The sequence below is a fragment of the Nyctibius grandis genome, chromosome 2 (genome assembly GCF_013368605.1).
Source record: "Nyctibius grandis isolate bNycGra1 chromosome 2, bNycGra1.pri, whole genome shotgun sequence".
Classification (NCBI taxonomy): Eukaryota; Metazoa; Chordata; class Aves; order Nyctibiiformes; family Nyctibiidae; genus Nyctibius; species Nyctibius grandis.
The window spans coordinates 31482277-31502353 of NC_090659.1; the positions used below are offsets into that span (position 1 = coordinate 31482277).

Here is a 20077-nt window from a genome sequence, read left to right on the forward strand (position 1 = left end):
CATATTTGAAATGCTATCAGAGATAAAAGTCTTTGGGAATGCCAGCAACTGGAAGTAAATTGAGCTAAACCAGATGACTGAGAGAAGATGTGAAGGTTTGTTGTTGCATCACCTGCAGTGCAGAGGAGGATGTTCCTTACCACAGTCATGTTAAAAAGCAAAAATAATAGGGCGAGCACGTCACAAGGCAGGAGTGAGCGTGAGGGGAAGGCTGACCGGAGGCAGTGCGGGGATGGATGTGGAGGTATGCCAGCCCCTTGGCACTGTGCAGGACAGGTTTGAGTGCTGCAAGGAGGAGCTCAGGAACCACGCCGTCTTGTTAATGGCATAACTGTGCAGCCCGCCTGCCTTTTTGTGATTTCTAGGTAAGCTTCATCATTCACGTGAAAGTCTTACAAGTGCCTCTGTCACTGTGTGCTGCTGACAGAGGCTGCTTTTTCGTGCCTGGCTCCGTATTGCCTTCTCAAACAAGTCAGGGCAGGGCTGACAGACAGTAAGCGAAGACTTTCTAAAAACTTACTGTTACATCACATTTCTAATTAAAGTGAAGTTATATTGTCTTTGGCAAAAGGGATGGCTTCCTGTTCTGTCAGGGACCTCATCGTCTCTGAGAACAGCAGCAGTTCATAGAGAAGCCTTTTCAAATAAGCATAGGGTAGGGACTCTTTACTCTCACTTTTGTCATAAAAAAGGAGGTGAGTATTTCTTTCCAAACGAGACTGTTTCTAGTTGAATTGATACAATGGCACAATCCAATTCAGCTACACCCGTGGAGCCACAACCATGTTTTATATTTTGTTTCTAGCTTATCTAATAACTGGCCAACGACTACAGTACTGCGGTGAACTTCGTTATAGTAAAGAAATTATGACATGAATTGATCATATTATCAGCCAATGTTTCTTTTTCATTAGGGGTCGAACAGGAAGGATCCGTGTCTTATCTTTCAAAACTGGTGTTGTATCCCTTTGTAAAGCACACCTGGAAGATAAATATAGATGTAAGTCAATATAATTGTTTTGGGTTTAGTTTATGTTTATATTCTTTTTTTATTCCTCCTGTTTATTGCATAAACATTTAAGTAGCATACAGAGACGTTGTTTTAGATAGTCAAGATGCAAGGTGTGTTAATTTGCTCCACCTTGTACTTTTAAGTTGTTTGTTCAGTATGGTTTTTGGTACTTTAGCACAGTGGTCCCCAAACTTTTTTGATCGTGCACTGTTATCAGTAAAAAAATTTTGAGCGTGCACCCACAATAGATGTATATTTTTTTATAAATTATATGCATGTACTTCTGTACTAATACACTATGTACATTATAAAGCATACACAAAAATAGAAATTAAAAAGGTATGAGGTAATTAAAATATATTCTCTTTCTAAAATGTTTTCCACAATGTGGTCAGGTCTTATTATGTACATTGTGCTTAAATATAGTTGCTATCTTTAAATAAATATTAAAAGTATGCAAATTTTGCATATGTTAATAGACAAAATCCTGAAATACTTGAAAAAATTCCACTTGAAGTTTTAGTTTTATCTAACTAATGAACCAATTCATTAGTGAGGCTAGGATCCAGAAAAGATCTGCTGGTAAGAGTAGTTCTCAAGAGTAACTTTCTGGTTAAATTAACTGGTATCACTCATTCATGCATTTAAAAAAAAACACTAAAAAAACAGCCTTTAGGATTTGACCCAATACCATAGCAGTTCCTCATGAATTGTTATTATTCCATTCTTCTACTAATGAAGGTTGAAGAACGCTAAAGAGAAACCAGACAGTTCCAAGAACGGAGTCTGTGCATGACTATGTATAATTGGATCAGATTTTAGGGCAATCACTATGAATGTCACAGTTTAGATCTCTAGATGTTTCATGTGGGAGTTGTGAAAAAGTATTCAGAAAATCTTTTAAGAAAATTACTCAGTACAGATATTTTTCAAAATGATATTTCATTGAGGATTATCCAAGTTATAAAGGAAAACATTTATTCATATTTTATAGCCTCCTGTAGTGTGTGTGAATGGTAATGCATAACCCGCCTTTTAAGGTTGTAGAACACTTAATGTTTTAATGATGGGGAAGCTGAAAGCTGAAGTTTGTGGGAGAGGAAGGAATTGTCTCTGCCAGGCTGTGGTATGGCTTCGCCACCCAAACCGAAGTCATAGTGCAGTTGCTATTAGTATTGCCGCAAGTATGCGATGAGTCGCACCCCTTAAATTTTTTTCTCTCGTTTGTGCAACAGAGCAGAGTTCGTTGTGCTAGAGCACAAGTCTTGAGGCTTGCAGAGGTGACGGAAGGATTTATCCCCAAATTATTTATTATAAAACTAGACTTGGTGAGAGTGAAATTCATGTAATTAAAAAATAATCCTTTCTCTGTCCATTCCTCTGTTCGTTCAGAAGAAAACGTGTCAAACCAGTGTTAGGAAAGTTCTCTTAAGCAGTGCTGAAGCACTTTTATAATTGTATCCCTGGTGTCAGGTGAAATATTAAGGCGGCTCCAAGGCAGCTCCAAAAAAAGGCGTTATTTTATTCTAGCCATCTCTCTCTCTCTTTTGTTTTATTTTAATTCTTTGAAAAATAAGAATTTATTCAGGTCATGTATTGTCAACAGGGGTGTTACCAAATCAATGTTTCAGTTAATGCTAACCTGATTTTTCTTCTTATTATGAGCTCTAAAACCTCCTCAATGTATACATAGTATACATTATTCCTGCAAAATCAAATTGAGCTTATAAAGGGTTAATAATTCTGCCCTGTAAGGGTTCTTTTCTAGAATGATGCAGTAACAGAACATTGCTTCAAGTGACATTTCACTTTAGTAGTGAAAACTTTGATATGATATTAACATTCCCAGTGGATGGCAGGTTCTGTCATATTGTAATGTTTTTCTTTCATTTTACAAATACTCCTGGATTAAAAGATTATGATGATATATCGAAGTCAGGGAGCTCTTGTTTTTGAGTTCAACTCATCTGAAAGAGAAATGGATTCTCTTGAGTTATACGTTGATTACCAAGACTTGAAAATGTGTTGTATGTCGTATGAGATTGTTTTACTGTTAAATGATATTTTTAAAACATTTATGCTATTGTGGCTCAAAGATCCTGCTGTTTAGTTAGCTGTGTTGTAGAATCACAGCTGCTATTACCAGTAATGCCACAGGTGCTGTGTTATAATGGCCTTTCTTCCCAGGTACAAGGCAATAATGCTATTAAAAATTATCACTAGACTGCTTATTTAACAGGAAAAAAAAAAAAGTGTTTATGGGAGGAGAAGCAGCCAAACTGAAGATGTATCTGTGTTCACATCCACCGAGGCTGCTGAGTGCACTTGCAAGCCTTTGAAACGATGCAAACTTCTGCACTATTTGCCATATCCCAGTTGTGATGCTTTAGCACAGGTGTCCTTTTCCTTCCTCCAGACCTGTTCAAGCAAGTGGCAAGTTCCACCGGCTTCTGTGACCAGCGCCGGCTGGGGCTCCTGCTGCACGACTCCATCCAGATCCCTCGGCAGCTGGGGGAAGTGGCCTCCTTCGGGGGCAGCAATATCGAGCCAAGCGTCAGAAGCTGCTTCCAGTTTGTAAGTTCATGTTTTCTCGCTGTTGATTTTCTGATGTGTATTTTGTGTCGAGGTAGCCTGTCCATTCTGAAGAGGATTGCAAATCTGGAAGAAGGATTAGGGTACCAAGGATCGTTTAATGGTGGTGTTCATTGGTGTATTAGACCATTCCTTTGACGAGATGTGTTTGAATCAGCCCATTTCTCTGGCCATGGTGGAAGAAGCCCAGATTATGCTGTTATCCAGACAGCAAATAATTGTCATCAAGGCTTATACTGTAACTGAACTCTGCAAACAGTTTAAGTCTTTGTTACAGCAGCTCCTGGTTTTACAATTTTCTATTGCCAGCAGTAGATCACCATTTATTGCTGCCACATAGGTAAACAGCAATGGTTAATCTAAATTTTGGGCATATATGTACCAGTGACAGCCAGGTGCCCGGGGGAGCGATAGGAAAGGAGCGACTGCCTGCAGTGCTGTCTAGGGGTGAGGAGTGCTCAGTGAGGTCCTTCCACCACTTCAATGGATAATGCTAGTTCTCTTTAAAGAGTTCTGAAAGCATTCCGGTGCTGTCTGTTGAGGAATACACAGCGAACTGGAGGCTCTTTTTCAAACTTGTAAATTGTTTAATCTGGGGAGGAAGAGCGTTAAGGGAATTATTCATCCTTATCCTAACCAACAGCAAAATGCATAAGATGAAGACAGCTGCTTAATGAAAAGGTAGAGGAGGGGAGGTAATGTATGGTCTGTGATTAACTCTCAATGTATCTTCTACATTACAATGGAAGAAATGCTTTTTTCCTATCCCCTAACTGTCCTTGGGGGATTTTTTTGTTTGGTTGGGGGCGGTGGGAGTTGTTTGCTTTTTTGCTTACTGCTCAAGTTTCATTATGTAGTAGTTGCAGTTCTGTAGTAAGCAAAACACAGCAAGTTTTTTTCAATGAATATTAATGCTTGGAAGTAGTCTTCTTACACACAGTGACTACAAAAAGAATCCAATTCTAAAATCACCACAAACTTCAGTTGTGATGGAACATTTGCTTTCTGTGTTTTTTAAACTACTTTTAAGAGATTAATTCTACAGGATTCACATTTTCCCATTTCCATCATTTATGTCTTGACCTTTTATAATTCTAATCTCTATTTGATGACATTTCCAAGTTAATATTTTATAGGGCCATATCCTGGGTGGATAACCCATGCTGATCAACTATGCATAGTAACTTTGATAGCTGGGTTAGACCCTGCTATGGCTTTCAAGCCTTGAGTTCCACATTGGGCTTTCAGGTGAAACCAACACAAAGTGACACCACAGCAAATCCACGGTCAAAAGCTCATTTGTACAAATGACCTTCCTCAGAAATTAGGATTCGCTGGATCCTATCGTTTTCCCAAGTGAATAGCAACAGCCCTTAGAACACTGTTGAAAAATTGATAAGGAAAGTGACCTCTGAATCTGACAAAAAACATGGTTTTTTGGAAAGGGGGCTGACATTGTGTGTGTTTATAGTAGGAAAAAACCAATAAAATTCATAGTGGTGGAATACACAAAAACAGTTTTTGTAAGTAGGAGGAAGACCTTGGAATAAATGTTTATTTGAATAAAATGAGTTAGCAACATTGTCATTACAAATGAAGACATGCCAGCGGGCTGAATGCTGTACCGCATCCAGCTGCTGGCATTTCTAGAAACAGCCCAAGCACAGCTGGGCACAACCTTTGACATGTTCATAAATCAGAGCATTGGAAAACCTGAGGTTTCCTTCTCTTACCTGCACTGAAAAATAGGTTTTCTTCTTACCTACAGTAAGAGGAATTTCATCCTCTCTTTTTCCTCCGGGTGAAGCCTCATTTTAATTTGCAGAGTGGGAAGGTGGTTTCTGACCTGGGTTGCAGCAGAACAGATGATCTTCTAGGAGGACCAGAAAGGGTGAGGGAAGCTCAACCGAGGAGGGGAAATACAAAAATAGGGGGATGGAGTCATAGAGAGAGGAGCAGGAATCCAAGCGTAGGGAGAGCCCTGATGGAGTAGCTACGGAGTGGAAGGGTAAGGGAACGATGGTAAGAACAGTAGTAGGAATAATAGTGATGAAGGAAACGGAAAGGTGGGTAGGATGAGGCATGAAAGAAAGGAGCAGCCAGGAATGGAGATGGGGGAAGAAATAAGGCCTTTCCAGGAAAAAGGGAGGAGGGGAGCACAGAGACATCCTTTTGGTGTAGGATGCTGCTGGCTGGGGGGCAACGCAGAGGTGCCGGGAGTGGGGGGAGCAGGGAGCAGCCCTGAAAACGGGGCGGCTGGAGGAGCTGGACGGCTATGGGCGGATTGCACAGCGCTCCTGGCGGTGTCCTCTTGCTGAGGTGAGATAATTCAATTTTTAAAAATAGTGTGGGGATTCATACTTTACATTATTGCGTGGAAACTGAATTAAGTCTGTCTTTGTACGCCCACGGTGAGGAATGTTTTTTCTTTAGTGTTTTTTTTTCCTTTCCTTTTTTTTTTTTTCTTTCTGGTGATGATAAGCCAGCAATAAATTGCAGTCATGTCAGAGTCCGCAACAAACGCGTGCTTCGGAAATCGCTCTCCCAGCCCCCTTAGGTTAGGTGCCCTGGCAACGACCTTGTCTGTCTGCACAACAGCAGGAAAAAAAAAAAAAGGGATGTTTACTGTTCCTGGCGATAACAGGGGAAATCTCTCCTGCTTTTGGGTTTGAAGTGCGAGTCCTTGGGAAGGAGGGTTGGGGAGGGAGGGCTTGCCAGCCCCACCGTTGGCAGCAGCCTGCCCGCTCCTCAGGAGCGGGTCCCCTTGCTGCTGCTGCCCTGTTAGGTTTCATCCCCCCAGCACCCACCCTTGCTTTCCGTAGTTTTCTTCATATACAGAAAGGTGCTAATAGTAATTGTTGGGAGAAAAAGGATGTTATGGGACTCATCTTTCCTATGTGGGGCAGGAAGATGTAATTTCTGCTTTGGGATTTTAAAGAAACAATATTTTTAAGTGAGAGCAAAGAGCTTGATCTAACGACCATTTGAAGACTGCGTAGTTCTGCCTGGGCTCAGACTGTGCCAAAGCAATCTATAGATCCATGAAAAATTGAGTGAATTCAGTACTACCTCAGTGTGAAAGCACTTTTACTTTTACATCTGTGCTGGGTACATTTTTTAAGTAAACGGGATAGGGAATTGGCGCTGTGTTTTAATCACAGTGGAAAATTATTAATATGCTTTTCTTGTATAGTGTAAATAGGACCTAGGAATTCACATCACTGCCTTGGATGAGTTACTGTGACATGGGACGTTTAAGAAATGTGATGCGAAAAAAGAGTGCAGCTCGGATGAAAATGCCTCTTGCTGTTTCTCAGTAAAATTTTGGATATTTGGTTCTCTGTTATAAACTGCTTTAATTATGCTTTCTTCTCAGGGTGTACTTGAAGTGGAGTAAGTACTTGATGTGAAAAACTAGTACAGATGAAGCCAAGGAGTAGTAAAATTACATGTACAGTTAATTCATATCTGTGTTTTAAACCTTCTTGTTTCATTTAATTTTCACAGAGGAAAGTATTTTAATATTCTGTGTTGTATAGTCATCATTTCTAGGTTTGTACTTGATCAATGATAAGGCAAGATCAGCGTGGTTTTTACAACTGCTTAACTGTGTCCAAATCCAGTGTATTTACTCAGGCAAATAAAAGCCAAAATAGGGGCCTGTTAGTCCTTTTAGGTGGAGTTTGGGTACTGCAGATCTTGGGCCAGGACCCTGATAGTGACTTTGACCATAAATACTGTGATTTGAATAGTTGGGCAGGTGTTTTGTGAGGAGTGGGTTGAGGTTTTGTTTTTGTTTGTGGGGGTTTTTTTTAACAGTTAGAAAATCTCAATACTGTGTAGAAATTACTATATATAGTTATATAGAGGTCTATATGAAAATAATGTACAAATGCAGCGTTACTATTGAGGGACTCAATCTCTTCTGAGAGATCCAGGCAGCCCTTGTTTCTATTCATAGGATATTTCTTCTGCTTTTAGCTCTGACAGGGGAGGGCTGGCCTAAGGGAACTAGCAAATCCCTCCGCAAGCTGCTATGCTGTAAATGTCATAAAACAGCAATTCTGGTTTTATTTCAGCAGGATTTTGTGGACCTGTGCCTGACTTTGGGAGGCACTCTTGAAGAGTCCTACAAGTGAATTGCTTTAAAGAGCTCTTTTAAAATGATTTAGTGTATGGGAGATGGGGAGCAGGAGGATGGTGGTTTTCAAGTGTGGATGGTGTAAAACCATACACTAATTCACTTCTGAGTTCATGATTTTTTATTTTATTACTCTTTGCCGCAACACTAAAAACATTGACTGGAGTAGTCAATGCAACCAAGTGTAATGCAAGGGGTCAAAGTAGTGATCTTAAGCATTTGCTCCAAGGGTTGAGGCAGATGTAAGCAGTTTGTATTACCCAAAGTGACAATCCTCTCTTTCTTGATCATGAAACAGCACTTGTCTCAGAAACGATAAATTCTTGACTTTTGTTTCCTTACCAGCTAGCAATGGGGAGAATATGAACATATTGGGAAGCTGCTCAAGAGCGGAAGACAAGGTTGAACAGGATTTGATCTAATTCCAGGGAGATGGGGCTACTGTTCGTGGCTTGCTCTGCATTTTTGAACTTTAAAAGTCACAAGAATCCCATCCCTCCAAAATAATATTTACCTAGGCTAACGTAAAGCTTTCCATCCCGGATGAAAAACACCATTAGATTAATGATGTTAATTTATTTCCATTTAATTTCCTACACTGCTGCTAAACAGAATATAGGTCATCAAAAATGTTATCAGAAATTTGTGCTATATTGTCTGACTCTGTCCAAAAACTTATCACATTGTTCATGTAACATCATGACTGTATTTTGGAGCATATTTCATATTAAGGATAGATAAAGTTAATATAGGATAGAATATTTTTAAACTAATAGCTGGAAGAAAAGGGGGGGAAAAAAAACAAAAAATTCAACTCCTAAGTATTGCGTAAAGATGCTGGCACCACCCAACTTCCTATTCCCCCATTGTTTCTGCAAAATAAATACTGAAAAACAGATGTCTGGAACATAATGAATTTGAATGTCCCCCGTAACAAATTGTTACTTGTAAGCTGGAAAGGGCTTTATGAATTTTACTTTATGATTCACTCTGTTATTACCATAAAAATTGGGAGTTGCACAGAAATGTGTTCAAGAGAAGAACCATTAATATTCTTTACAGCTTGATCTTGTTGGTTGAGATATGAACTGCATGAATTCTGACTCTTTCCCTTATGTAAAATCTTCAGCTGCTGCCTTTACCGGATTTAGAGATTATTGAAAAAATCGTAATAGCAGCTCAGGGAACAGTCGAGGACTGTCTGTCCTATACTGTGTGACCCTGACCAGCTTTTCTCCATGTGGCTTTAAATCTTCTTGTAATATAATTCGGAACCAGTTCTGATACATTTTAATGCACCTAATCTCTCTGAGCACAGGTTTTGTACAGCCGGCCTGTGGAGCTCGGGGTAGGCAGCTATTGGGACTGCTGGCAATCAACAGTGACGGCAAAATTAAAATAGGTCTTTGGATGTTACAGAAAGTCTTTTCATCGCTGCAACATTGTCCCTGCAAATTTAAAGCAGCTACAAGTGGAGAGCAGCTTTGAGCGGCTCATTCTTATTCTGACTGCAGCTTGCACTGCAGCATTTCCATGCACTTCATGTTTTTCTATTAGAAATGGCATATTAAAGAGATCCTCTTAAAATTTTTTTGAATCATAGAATCGTTTTGGTTGGAAAGGACCTTTAAGATCATCAATTTTTTTTGGCTTTTTTTTGAGCCTTTTTTTATTATTTTGAGGCTTAGAGGACCTCTGTATAGAAAGTGTAGTCTGCTAGGCAGGGTAATTGTTTGCCAGTGTAGCTCCTGGCTGATGCTGGCTCACTGAGTGAGCCACAGAAAGTCTCTGCTGAGACCCTTTACTGCCCTGGCTGCTAGCTGAAAAATAGACGTATAGATTATCCTATTTTATAAATAAACCTTTCTCTTAGGAGAGTTCTAGAATTTAATTCTATTTAATTCACTGATGTCCTGCAGCAGAAGACAGTATCTGCTGTTCCGAGGAAATTCTGTTGCCAATGTTGGCTGGGCTTTATTTTACTTTTAGTTTTCTCTCTTTTTTCCTTTGGGATGGTTCCTAAACTCTGTAGCTACATGAAAAAACAGAGGAGTAGGATTTAATGCAGAAGTGTCTAGAAATATTTCAATGGGTGGAAAAAAAAAAGGGTTATTCCATTTCATATAAGACCTGTAGTGAATATTAAATTGTGAAGGACTTTATCTGAATAACTGTAGATATGTTGTGGTTTGATGGTTTTACCCTAAACATCCAAAAAGGATGTGTATGACTGTACTAGAAATCCATATATGTGGATCTTAAATGCAGTCATAGGAGTCTTTAGATGGTTTCCTGAATTAGCATCTCAAGAAGAAAGCCCTGACCAAAAAATCTTTGTTTCTAATTAACCAAAGTATTGCAGCAGCATTTTAAGTTAATTTTAATGTAATGCATTATTCAGGAGATATTCTGGAGTTTTTTTTCCACATCTTTCTTGTGTCCAGGGCTTCTGTCTAGGAGCCTGTGTGTTTTTCTCTGTCTTCAGGTATTGATCAGTTAATTTGTTTGTCAAGATTATAGACAGTGTTAGCCTTAAAAAAAACCCCACAACTAATTGGTTTTCCCTATAGCTCTCTCTACTTTAGATCAGTTGTGATATTTTCTCTCCAAATTCGTTGCTAGCATTTTTATTTGAGGTTTTAGCTAGGTCATACTAAACTCAGTTTTCATGAGAAACTGGAAAACTAACTGAGAGCAAGCATAAAAAAACCCAGCACTTAATCCCCTGTTCATCTTGGTCCATGTACATGATATATTAATGCTTATTATTTATTTAAATGCTTCAGATAAGTTTGGAACCACAAAGGAAGCCAGTCTGGCTTGTGAAGTTTGAAATATAAAAGACTGGCCCGCAGAGGGCTATATTTGAAAGCCTGGAGAAAAAGGAAAACAGAGGATTTAAATATATTCAGCCCCTAAACATGCTGTTTCCGTTGGGTAGCCTGGAAGGAAATGTCTCAAGGAATTTGAATTAGCGCGTAGTGATGGTTTAGAGAAATGGAGTGGGATGGTATCCTGCTTCATCGCTTGGCTGTTCCTGTGCAGACCCATCCTCCTCCCTCCCGTCCTCCCTGCCAGAGCCCTTCGCTGTTCCCACCTGATCCGTCACCTCTCTTTCAGCGCTGAAACAAGCTGCCAGGTTCTCAGATAACCAGTTTTGTGCTGTCTCCTCACCACCCTGCACGCCGGAGAGGTGTTCCCCGTAAAAATTGACTCTGCCACTTCACTGTTTTCCTTAAAATCCCTTTTGATGCTCTTTGCCTTTATTCTGCACTGTTCTTTGCAGTGCCTGCTCTGCCGGTACGGTGTGAGCTCTACCCGTGTAGATAGATCGCTGTTGTCCCTTGTTGCCTTGTGTCTCTTTGCATACTGTAAGTGCTGCCAGGTAGGGGTGATTTATCATTTTTTTGGTGTGTGCACGGTGCCTGTCGCAATGGGATTCAGCTCTGTGACAGAGCTGCCTCGAGGTTACCATAAAACAGACATCTGAAATAATCACGCTGGTTAGGGTGTGATGGGAAGGCAGCGGAGAAACGGGACTGCCGGGAAGTGTTCATAAGCTCTTCTGCTGTTGGCAAAGAGGTGAAAGTGAGAGGTAGTGGAATATGATGCAAAATTGATCGTATTCTGTGGGACAAAAATGTATTGTGTTTGCAGGCAGTGACAGGAAATTTAGAGATGATATGGTGGGAAGAGGGATTTTGAGGCATTTAAGGAGGCAGAGAGTTTACATGTTCAACAACAGGCTTGAGAAGGGATTTAAATTATTTCCTTATGCGTGCATTTTGAAGAAAGGTCAGTGTGATAATGAAAGATGTTAAAGGGAATGGAATTTTGATCAAAAGACATGCAATTTTTTAGAGCTTGGATAACACTGTTTTTAAAATAGGTGCTTTTAAAAAGCAGTGCTATGCAGTCTCAGATAAGAGAGACGGGAGACACAAGATCAGGCATCAAAGGTGATCCTGTAAGTGGATGATTTTCTCTGTGACAGAGTACATGGTAATGAGAGAAAGAGAGATTTGAAATGTTAATAATGGTTTTCAGTTCCTGTCTTGAGGGCAGGATCCTGGAGGTTTTTGAGTTTGGTTGTGATTTTTTTTTTAATTTAATGAATGGCTGGACTCGGGGAAAAGCTGGAGTATATTCAGGGAAAAGATACAGAGTAGGCAGGAAGCGAATGGCTTGAACTGTTAATTAGCTGATAGGAGACAGTTCACTTGTGCTCAGCCCTTGTCTTTCTTCCCCCTGTGTTACAGGCCAACAACAAACCAGAGATCGAAGCAGCCCTCTTCCTGGACTGGATGAGGCTGGAACCACAGTCCATGGTGTGGCTGCCTGTCTTGCACAGGGTGGCTGCTGCTGAGACCGCCAAACACCAAGCGAAGTGTAACATCTGCAAGGAGTGCCCAATTATTGGATTCAGGTACAAACTTGCTCCCTTTCTGCCATGTGTACTACTGCTAGGTGGGTCAAGAGCTCTGCTTGTTCCCAGGTGAATCTTGTGCTTCCTTTTATGCATGTTGCTCAAGGAAAAAATAATTGTGACAGGGCACGAGGGAGAGTGGCACCTAGACTGGGTACAGTGATGTGAGAGCTGAAGAGAACAAAACTCATCTATCAGTTAAGATAATGGCCCTTCCTCTGTGTCCCAGTCCTTCCGTGTCTCAACCAAAGTGTTGGTGCATTGCTCAGCTGATAGGATTTGCTTCACTTTCAGTCTGTCCTGTACATGCAGTTACATTTTCTGAATTGTGTCTTAATGAATTGCTTTCTGTCACTATGTAAAGCAAGAAAGGGCCTTGAAAATTCACAGGCGTGTAAAGCTACATGTGCGTTTCTCAGAGAAAGAATGTTGTTGGTGGAACATTAACCTGGAGTGGGGGAAATGTTGCTGGTCTGTTTAAACATCTGGATCGACACCGTGGTTACTATGGCAATGAATAAGTGACTGTGTTGTAAAATGGCTGTGTTGGTGTGCCTGTTGAGAATCCACTTAACGGCTAAGTAAATACTCACTTTCAATTATGCCTAGACTTGTTTTATCACTTTGCTTTGCAATAGCTGCTTTGTATAGTTTCTGTCCTTTTTATGCACAGTCGTCTTTTACCATTGGCATTTGTTCTTCTATGGTATCGTGTTGTTTACAAAGAGCTTTCTGTAATTTTGTTTCTAAAACCCAGATAGACAACAGCAGCAAGCAGTACCACATAGAATAGCCGTCATTTTGCTCTAACCTGGGAGAGTATGAATGTTGCTTTTATGCATGTGGTGGGGCAGTGCTTTCTGCTATACAATTACAAATGCAGTGGGAAACGGGGAAAATAATGAAGGTATTGCTTTGTTTTGAATCTTGAGTTTTTCTTCAGTGAGGCTGTCCTCTAATCATCTAAATTATTCTCCTGCTTTTATTTCCCTTGAATGTGTTAACTGGGAAATGATAAATACTACTGAAAAAGAGCTAAGGATGGGGTGTGAGTTGTTCAACACATCCACATAGTCCAATTTTCCTGTTCCCAGATACAGTTTATGAAACTACTGAATTACTTAACGTGGTTTTGTATAAACAGCAAAAGACAAAGTAGGTGGAATTGAAAAATGCAGCACTGGGAAAATCAAAGGATGGCAAGTGAATGGGTAGTCTGTAGTGAGCATCGAGAACTTGGGAAGCGGACACTGGAGCTCTGTGTTTGCGTCTAATTTTACTTGTCTGATCTCATCTGTCTCTTAAATTTATATAACAAATCTATTATCATGATAGTCGAATCTGTCTGTCACAGATTTTTCCTCTGGCTTTGCAAGTCATTGAGACCCTGTGTACACACTTGACAAAAAAATACTGTATTGAAAAGCTCTTAGAAAGCTAATACTGTGTGCCTCAATACGTGTAAAACAATGTTCTTTTGAGGTCATTGTGACTGAGCTGCTTCGTGTATTTGGAACAAGGCAACCCTTATGCCTCTGGCTCTTTCAAGCACTTCAGCATAGCAGATACAACAGTTAGCTGCCTCATAGAGCTGATGAGATTAAATAATGGCCCGAAGTGCATTCGGAGTTTTGCATGGAAGGAATGCCATACAGGAAAATTGTCTTGATAGAGGTGCTAGGAAGGACGTAAACAAATTCCTGCCTTGTATGTAGCACTTAGGAGTTTGCTGAAGAGACTTGTTGAGGAGGACGTAAGTATTTGAATTTTACTTCCTCAGGACATTCTGTGTTAGGAATCATGATGAAGAGCAGAAGAACTGAAATTAGCATTATAGAAACAAAAAGTGGGGTGGTGTCTTTCATATGTTAAGAGAGAGTGAAGTGTAGAAATCTTTGCTGTTGCCCAGCGTTAAAAATTTTTTTGAAGATTCAGATCTTTGATGAACTTCTGAGGCAGCAGTACCTGTCACTTAGTGGCAGAGGAGCATTGCCTGGCATTGCACACCATGTGACATCTGAGGGAAGAGAAGTTAGTAACGCAGAAAACTTGACAAGCTGATATGAAGTGTTCACATACAAAGCTCTGAAGCTGTGGGTTTTTTCCCTCCTCTTTTAGGTACAGAAGTTTAAAGCACTTTAACTATGACATCTGCCAAAGTTGCTTCTTCTCTGGCCGTGTTGCAAAAGGTCATAAAATGCACTATCCCATGGTGGAATACTGCACACCAGTAAGTAGCTGTTTTACTGACCCTTACTGTCCCTTCTTTTGTAGAAAGGAAAAACTTCATTTCCTATGTGCAAGGTAATGGAGCATTTGGGTGGCTTTTCTTTCCTCCTCTATAATTAAATCACCTTTTATATACTATACATGCCAGCAATTTCTGATGCTTAGTGAAGTATACTCCAATGGTTTGAAGTAGATTGAAGTTCATTGTTTGTACAATGCTGTATCATAATATGTTATTGCATGTTAATGACTCCTTCCATGTTCAGTGCCATAGTTCACTTTATGGATCCTGCAAGAAGCCTGTGATTTGTGTGAATACTCATTTGTATTTTAGGTCGCAATGTTTTCTCCATATCAGTGTAAGATTTTTCTTGCTTTCCTCAGCAAGTTGCCACTTCACTTCTTGTCCCCACAGCACTATGATTGCATTTTTAAGTTCTTTACTATTTAGTAGTACCTTCGTATTGTATGATCACTTGACGATATAAAATATCAGGGAAATTCTCAAGAGTAGCAAGTTAGATTTCACTTCTGAAGACTGGAAGCCGGGGTGTTCAATGCAGCACAGTGCAGTTGTGCTACATTGATGGTGTGGTGAGGGTCTTCACCCTTGTTTCACAGCTCTCAAAAGGATCGCTTTTGCGTGAACATTTCTTTCATTCCAGACAGCTGGCAAAGGAAATTCCACATTAGTCTCTCAGTGTGCTTCTTTTTCTTTTTGGCCACTTGTGATCAGGTTAGAGGGGCGTAAATTAGAGGAGCTCTCATGTTGTCCTTCCACGATGCAGCATGACTGAGCTTTCAGCTGTCTTTGCTGTTGATTGTGGTGGTCTTGAAACTGTGTGCACTCTCTGCTTGTCATTTCCTAGCGTGATGGGATGGTCCCTAGCCTTGTACTTTCATCTGATGGTCAAATATGGTGAAAATAAAGCATAAAAATTATACATGGGCTAGCCTCATAAAATTATATGAATGGTCTTTACGTCTTCATCCAAACAAAAAGGCGTGGCCAAAATGAACGTCAAGACTCTCAGCTTTTCTTAGAAACTTGGGAAAGAGAGGGGAAAAAAAATCCCCTAAAGTATTATAGTAAAACAAAACCAGGGTTTTTGTTAGTTTTAATTTATGGATATTTATTTACATTATCTGTCAACTTTTACTGTAGCATTTAAACGGCAGTATTTAAACTGAATCTCTGCAAGGGCAACTGAAGCGCGTTTGCTAGCGTTTTGTTGGTGTTCATTGGCTGCTGCTTTTCAGCGTCGTCCCCCAGGGGCTGAGGTTACTGGAAAGGACGATCTGCCTGAGCTGCTGCACAAGTCAGAGGGAGGTGCTGGCGCTGCCTGGGCAGGTCTGGACAGACCTCTCCATCGCAGGCATTCCTAGAGCAGACTCTCCTGATCCCAATTGTAGGCAGAGTGAGCTACCAACCGACCACGTTAGAGCATTCCTTCCAGCTGCAGCTGAATGCCTCCTTGCTGAATTGGCTGCGGTTTTGTTTTGCAGTTTGCCACTCTTATTCTTGCTAATAAGCGACATGGGAGATTTGTGAATGGTGCATTGAGTGCACAAACCAACGGCTTGCTACTGTTTTCTTAACCTGTCCATAAGTTGTGTTTTGGGGAGAGAGAAATTAAAAAGGATTGTGAGACACCCCCACAGTCTGCAGCAACTCATTGCAACACAGGGTCCAGCACGTTTCTCTTCTCCCTAAAAACCCAGATTACTAATAGGCGAACACCATGGTGAACAGAAAACCTGCAACCGCATCCACGTTGCTGGATCAGAATAAAGAACCATTCACAGCCAGTACATTTTTTTGTGAATCCTGAACTCCAGCAGCCCGTGCTAATGTGCTGTGCCTGGCTGCACCAGCAGCCAGTTGAATTAGAGAAGGATTAACTGGGGGGGGGGGGTGTGAAGTGAATGTGACACACAGCAAGCCCTGATCTTTTTTGTGTTGCTGCTATTGAAAAAATAAACCCAAGTACTGTGTGACTGAACAAGACATCCACTGAAGCTATCATGTCTAGTATGTAATTGTTTTCTAAATGAATGAAAAGGGGTTTGGAGGTGGCAGAGCATTTCTTTCCTCTTCCTCCAGACAAATCTCTCACCTTAAAATGCATTTTGGCAAACAGAAGAATGTGATGCCTTCTTTGATATATCTTTGCAATAGCTAGATGTGCACAATGAAGTGTTTTGATATTTTTATTCCCCCTCCATCTTACTTCCAGGAAATTTTGGAACACTGCAGTCTTCAAGTCTGCTTAGGGGAGATTTGAGAACTCATGCTAAATATCTGAGGGATGTGATAACTTTTCCTTTCCTGCAAAAGTCTGAGGCAGAATAAGGGCAAGGCAGTTCCCTCATTTTCATTTAGAGAGAAAAATTGCAACAGTTATTCCTGGAAACAACACAGCTCGATTTATTGTTCAAAGAGAGGTGACTTTTTAAAGAGGTTTCAAATAAAGCATAGAAGACAACTTCTAGACTGCGATTTAAATGTAGGATCATTTTTCTGTTTGGGTTTAACAAACAGTGACACACCAGCATAAAACCCACCTTGTTAGAAGGAAGCATGTCAAACCGAGGTACCTGTCTACAGCTAGTGTTTACAGTCGGGGCTGAGGTCTGGGGTGGGGGTTTGGCAAGGCACTTTCTTAAAGCAAACTGGGAAAAGTCAGATGGTGGTAAAGTTCTTATGTGAATAAGAAGAACTATTTCATGTGAAATAGTTTTAGTTTTGGAATAGTTTTGGAACATGCTCGATCCAGCTGCCTATGTATTGCTTTGATTTAAGAGAGCTGGGATGCTGAAATTCCACCGTTTCTTCCTCATAAAACAGTTCTGCTGAGTGCTTTCTTTTGGATGATTTTACTCTGAAAATCATGTGTAATAAAATATCTGTGGAGTAAATCAGAAAGTTTGGCTGAAAATAGCCTCAGTTTATCATCTTGTCCACATAATAATCACATTTTCTTTGCCTTTCTTGTGCTCCTTGAACATTTTTTAAAGGGAACTTGGATCATATGAGAGGTGCCTGGTGCTTCTAGTTGTCACTAGAAGGCATATTTTCTTCTTGGGATTCTTGAGCTACCAGCTAGATTGGAATGTTTCTGTGCAAGCACACCATTTTACTGTTTGGTTTTCAGGCAGAAGGTTCAGGGGAGCAAGGTGGGGTAACAGTCCCAGGAAGGTCAAAGCGAAGAATGTTTTATTGTTCATCATACCTGAAAACACTTAATCCAAATTAGTCAAATGCAATGGAAAGTGTTCACAACATTGAAAATAGACAAGGCAGCAATAAATAGTTATAAATTACACAGGTGAACAAATTAGGCAGAAAGTTGTGCTTAATCTGTTTATACCGAGACTAATTATTAAAAGATTTTCTCTGTTCCCAGCTGATATGCTCTGTGAGCTCTCGTGATGCTGACCTGGTTAGGAGCTCTCCTAGCAGGCATTGCAGATGGCATTCAGCTGAGGGAGTTCCTTCCTGCTGGGGCACGCGAGGCCACCTCAGTAAATCCCCTTTCTGGAGTCCTCTGGGTAGTCTGGGCATACTTAATCCCTCCCTTCCCCAAAATGTCTTTACTTCTGATGTATTAAGGAAGTGATACTTAATATTATTGAGCATTATCTCAGTTTCTTGAAAATACAGATGCTGCTGTCGTGGCTTGTAGGTTCTGCTGTGTCACTTCTCCGCCAGTCATTGCTCACACTGGATTTTCCTACCAGACAGACTGACCAGAAAGAGAGCCAAATTCTTTCCAGCTTTACATGAAGCTTGTAGGTGTCGTCAGTACAGGGATAATGGTTGTCCCTTCTGTTAATGCATTTCAGTCTTTCTGCAGATTATTTTTCAGGGCATCCTTAATTCTTCTACCCAGGCAATCGTTAAAAATATATACATCTGGGTTTCAGCAGCTCTGTGAAGGTTGGCTTGACTGATAGGTCCCAGCACCTCCTTCCTCTCTAAATAGAAGGCATAGAACTCATTAAAAAATGTCAGGAAGATTAACTTTTTCCTCATTTCTTTCCTTCAAATTAGATACACTGGAGAAGCAATATAGTTATGTGGGTCAGGAAGAACTTCATTTACTGTAGAAGAGCAGTATTTCAGGGTTGAGTGTCTCTGCAAGGTGCAGAGAAGGGAGTGCAGCCTGACTAAAGTAACTGAGGTTTCCCATTGAAATTCTTCAGAAAATCGCCCGACTCTTAATCAGGCTCACAAGAAGACTTGCATCTTCCCAGCAGACATCCTTTGAACTCTTCCTGGCTCATTCTGGTCTTCAGGAAACTAATTCCACTTTGCACTCCTCTGCTGGTCTCTACAGCAGAGAGGGAAGCTGACTGCAGGCAAGGGAGTAGAAAACTTTGTGCAAATTGTACTGTCCTCAGGGTATTGATCTTAAATGCCTTCTAGCTTCAGATTAAACAGGCACAGGAAGAAATAACTGATGTGAGAGCTTGCAGCAGCTCTCACCTGCTTTTTGTTTCTCTTTGATCAAAATATTAATGACAGAGGAGGCTGAGAAAGGAAACTGGAAAGAAAACGTACTGAGAGTATGGGTCTGACTTTTGTGGGCTTGCCAAGTCCATGAGATGTAGATGATGAGTGTATGTTAAGAGTTGGGATCCAGCCAGTGAAGCAGCTAGCTGGACACACCAACCAGCTGCATATCCTCTGTTACAGCCATTTTAGTGCTGAACAAAAAGAAGGCACAGAGTCCTCCGAGCCAGATGAGGGAATGACAAATCGTTGTCTAATTATTGCTTGTCCTCTTGAGATCACCTCAGATGAAGCATGAGCCTGTCAGGGGTTTGTGGAGCTTCCCTTTTTCCTCCTTCCTCCCCACTAGCAGTGTCGCTGCATAGTAAGGTGACAGTGATAAATAAATAAAATTTGCGGTTCTGGAGGTCAAGCCATTGGCAGCTCTGCTTGGTGTGGCCACAGCTCTTCGAAGTGACACAGCAAAGGAAGAAGCAACTGAAAAAACCGTAATAGCCTCATGAAAGATTATTTCATTGTGATTTGTGGCTTTCAGACAACTTCAGGAGAAGACGTCCGTGACTTTGCCAAGGTACTAAAAAACAAATTTCGAACAAAAAGATATTTTGCAAAGCACCCACGAATGGGCTACCTGCCTGTGCAAACTGTCTTGGAGGGAGACAACATGGAAACGTGAGTAGCTCTAAAGTGTCTAAGTAGCAATTCATTTGGTATGCTCTTTGAGCTCCCCAGCTGGTGCCAACTCCTTTCACTTCCTGAATGCATAAAGCCTCTTCATTTCTTTCATTTCTGTTAATCTCGGCTGGCAGGAAAACACAAGCTGGGATTCCAATTGCCATTGCCTTTATCTGTTTTCACCCATCCTTATACAGGAACTTCAACTTCAGTTAGTAAAAGAAAAATACTTACCGTCTTACTGACAGCCTTATAAACTTTTAAGTTTGATACGGCAATTTGGAGACTAACGATCTCTTCATTAAATTTTTATTTTCTTCTAAATGGTTATCTTTCTGTGTTTTTATTTTTTTTAAATTAGGCTACTGTGTTTGCAAGCTTGCCAGCTGATTTTGTCTTTTCTCACCCTATAAATTTAGTCTTATTAAATGACTTTGAAGTCTTTATGGAAAAAAAAAGCAATAATGAAGCACATGGAGAAATCAA

The 20077-nt window shown here is 40.6% G+C and overlaps 1 protein-coding gene across 1 annotated transcript in view; it reads left to right on the forward strand.

Annotated features, from left to right (window-relative positions):
- DMD (dystrophin) overlaps positions 1–20077 on the forward strand; it is a 1374504-nt gene that overhangs the window by 1316234 nt on the left and 38193 nt on the right. The window contains 5 exon segments of the mRNA XM_068422827.1: positions 915–1000; positions 3429–3586; positions 12005–12171; positions 14290–14401; positions 19452–19588. Of these exon segments, the coding sequence (XP_068278928.1) occupies positions 915–1000; positions 3429–3586; positions 12005–12171; positions 14290–14401; positions 19452–19588 (660 nt within the window).